Source organism: Branchiostoma belcheri, unplaced genomic scaffold (genome assembly GCF_001625305.1).
Source record: "Branchiostoma belcheri isolate BF01 breed outbred unplaced genomic scaffold, Haploidv18h27 scaffold198, whole genome shotgun sequence".
Taxonomy (NCBI): Eukaryota; Metazoa; Chordata; class Leptocardii; order Amphioxiformes; family Branchiostomatidae; genus Branchiostoma; species Branchiostoma belcheri.
In genome coordinates this window covers 274,858-278,231 of record NW_017803468.1, presented here as the reverse complement: position 1 = coordinate 278,231, position 3,374 = coordinate 274,858, and the positions used below count along the sequence as shown (strand labels likewise).

The following is a 3,374-nucleotide window of genomic DNA, read 5'->3' as shown; positions in this document are numbered from 1 at the left end:
GTGAGTGCCACGCACGGTGCTTGCGTCATCCGTGCTTACTCCTCACTTCCCAGTTGACCTGCTCAATGACCACGCAGAACACACGTGCACCATACTAGGTGCTCCGCACGTGCAACGCACGTGCAACGCACCTGATTTCTACAGTATATAAAGACGACTTGACGGGCGACTGCCAACTCGTCTCCAAGATGCCCAGGAAGGCTCAAAAGAAGTCTACCAGACAAGATCCAAAGAAACGGGCCGCGGAAGACACCAGGGCGGCTAGTGATGATGAAGTTAACAGGAGGTGCACGCACTTACAACGTGCGAGTGAGTAAGGAAATCGTGCGCACGCCGCACGTGTAGGTACGGCCTGTACGCGGCAACGTGGCAATCACACAGAGATCGTACGTTGTAAGCACGTACAACTCACTTACCACTTGCGCAACGTACGGTGCACGCAACCGCTATCGGCCAGGCGTGTCGTGCAGACCACGTACGTACACCTTGCGAGTGACGTACTCCCTCGGCCGGCCACCCTACGTTTGCAGAAAAAACGTAGCAGACGTAGCCACGACAAAAACGTACGGACAAAAAGCACGCACGGCGAGTTGTGACCGAGGCTTTAGGAGGTACACATGTAAAAAGGGGCCAGAAGACACAGATTTACTGTAAATGACCGCGGGTGACCCCATTTCGAACACCGTTCTATTCGAATTACGTCAGATCGAACACGGTTCGGGTTCTACTGCGGGTGGGGAGATCGGGGCCCAATTTTGACCACCGTGAAAGTTTACAGCACTAAAGTAAATGCAGTAAGATGCAAGTTATCCTCCTCTGTTTTGATGTTTTCCTCTTTGGGGATACAGACTATTACACCAAGAAATAATGTGCACAATGCGTTACCTCACAGGCTTTTTATATTAATTTAGTAGTGTAGCATACACATCAACATATGTTTACATTCAAGAATGGACAAATCAAGATTCTGTGACATAAAGAAGCAACCTGTTTTGGTGATATTTGCTTGATTTTTTTAGTTCTTACTTCCTATTTTGAGCTACGCTAATCAAATTTTGTTGGTTGTGGGATAATATAAAGAAATAATAATATAAGGAAAATAACGGTATGCTAAAATGGATAATGAACAATAAAAAAAGAGACTCGGAGAGCAAAATCTGTACCGGGTGCACAAAATTTTCTTCCTCGTCCTTTGTTATCATATTGTCCACTTTGGGAATACAGAAATTTCCAACAAATCCAAGGAAATAACTAAGTGTAACGTTATATTTGTTAACAGAAGGGGAAAGATGCTTTGAAACCGGACAATGTGTTCGGTTTGAGGCTGACAAATTCCAGCGCCCGTGCGTCAACAATTTTCTACAAGGAAAACGATTCGTTCGAATTCCTCGCCAACACGACTCCATTCCGCTCACCACCAATGCTGAGAAGGTCTGATACTACATGGATGGCAACGTTCGAATTCATGGAAGAAAACATCACTGCTGCTTCTTACTCGACTTCATCCCTTTTGTATTCGAAAGGGGAGTCAACTGAGGCATCTACAAAAGCCAGTTCTTCACCTGAAATCGAACCAATGACCACCACGCGTGTATCAACAACAGGTAAGGGCTAACACACGCCGTTTTTTTTTACACACTTTGTCACTCACTTTAGAGGTATAAAGTTTAGAGATATGTTGAGTTATACTCGATATGTCCTATTTGTCTTCCATTATTCTACAGATATCAATGAGTGTTACAACGAACCCTGCCAACATGGAAGCTGTGTGAACAAAGATGTCGGATATTACTGCACCTGTTTACCTGGATGGACTGGACAGAACTGTCAGCAAGGTTGTTTTTTTTAAACCTGTAGCGTAACAACAAAGTGTTCGGCTTTGCCATGTTGCGTTGTGCACTTGAAAAGAAACTAGCACGACTTTCCGGAAATGAGCACCTCGTCACTGTTAAAGACGTCTCTCGGATAGGACGTGAAGTGTTCCATGTTCAAGAATAGTCACAACTCAACCACCTAAAGTTGAGAGATATGCTGGGTTTTATTTAATGTAATGTGTGTCTTCCTTTATCCCACAGACATCAATGAGTGTATCAAAAACCCGTGCCACCATGGACGCTGTGTGGACAAAGATGGCGGATACAAATGCACCTGCTCACCTGGATGGACTGGACAGAACTGTCAGCAAGGTCTGTGTAAAAGTTCATTCAAGATTTGGTTAGGTCTGTTCTCAAATATTTGGTGCTACAATTAATTTTCTAAAGCGTTCTTTTCACATCACACAGATATCAACGAGTGTCCCGGAAACCCATGCAAATATGGAACCTGTGTGAACACACATGGTGGCTACAACTGTACCTGCTTACCTGGATGGACTGGACAGAACTGTCAGCAAGGTGACTTCTTTCTGATGTATGCCTTTGTGTTTTCGTTCACGCTAGAGGTCTCACGTTCATAGATATATTGGATTTTAGTTAGTATAAATATGTGTCTTTCTTTATCCCGCAGACATCGATGAGTGCACCAGCAAACCCTGCCAACATGGACGCTGTGTGAATAAAGGTGGTGGATACAAATGTACCTGCTTACCTGGATGGACTGGACAGAACTGTCAGCAAGGTGATATCTTTCTGATGTATGCCTTTGTGTTGTCGCTCACGCTAAAGATCTCACGTTCATAGATGTATTGGATTTTAGTTAGTATGAATATGTGTCTTTCTTTATCCCACAGACATCGATGAGTGCACCAGCAAACCCTGCCAACATGGACGCTGTGTGGACAAAGATGGTGGATACAAATGTACCTGCTTACCTGGATGGACTGGACAGAACTGTCAGCAAGGTGATTTCTTTCTGATTATGCCTTTGTGTTTTCGTTCACGCTAGAGGTCTCACGTTCATACATATATTGGATTTTAGTTAGTATGAATATGTGTCTTTCTGTATCCAACAGACATCGATGAGTGCACCAGCAAACCCTGCCAACATGGACGCTGTGTGGACAAAGATGGTGGATACAAATGTACCTGCTTACCTGGATGGACTGGTCAGAACTGTGAGCAAGGTAGGTTCTTCTAATTTATCGGTACATGAAGCTAGGATTTACATTGAAAGCATAGAATTTCCTATCTCCATGGATTTCTTTTCTGTCAAAATCTCTCTCTTCTTTGATAATAGGTTTTGTTTATGAATGGTGATTAAACTCTTTCTTTATCCCACAGACATCAATGAGTGTATCAGAAACCTGTGCCAACATGGACGCTGTGTGAACAAAGATGGCGGATACAAATGTACCTGCTCATCCGGGTGGACTGGTCGTAACTGTCGACGAGGTCTGTGTTAAAGTTCATTTAAGATTTAAGTGAAGTCTGCTCTTC

At 43.8% G+C, this 3,374-nt stretch overlaps 1 protein-coding gene across 1 annotated transcript in view; it reads left to right on the top strand.

Annotated features, from left to right (window-relative positions):
• The window catches only part of LOC109468275 (fibropellin-1-like), a 48,463-nt gene that overhangs the window by 1,035 nt on the left and 44,054 nt on the right, over positions 1-3,374 (top strand). The window contains exons 2-4 of the mRNA XM_019766531.1: positions 2,076-2,186; positions 2,283-2,393; positions 2,506-2,616. Coding sequence (XP_019622090.1) covers positions 2,076-2,186; positions 2,283-2,393; positions 2,506-2,616 — 333 coding nt within the window. The remainder of the gene's footprint in view (positions 1-2,075; positions 2,187-2,282; positions 2,394-2,505; positions 2,617-3,374) is intronic.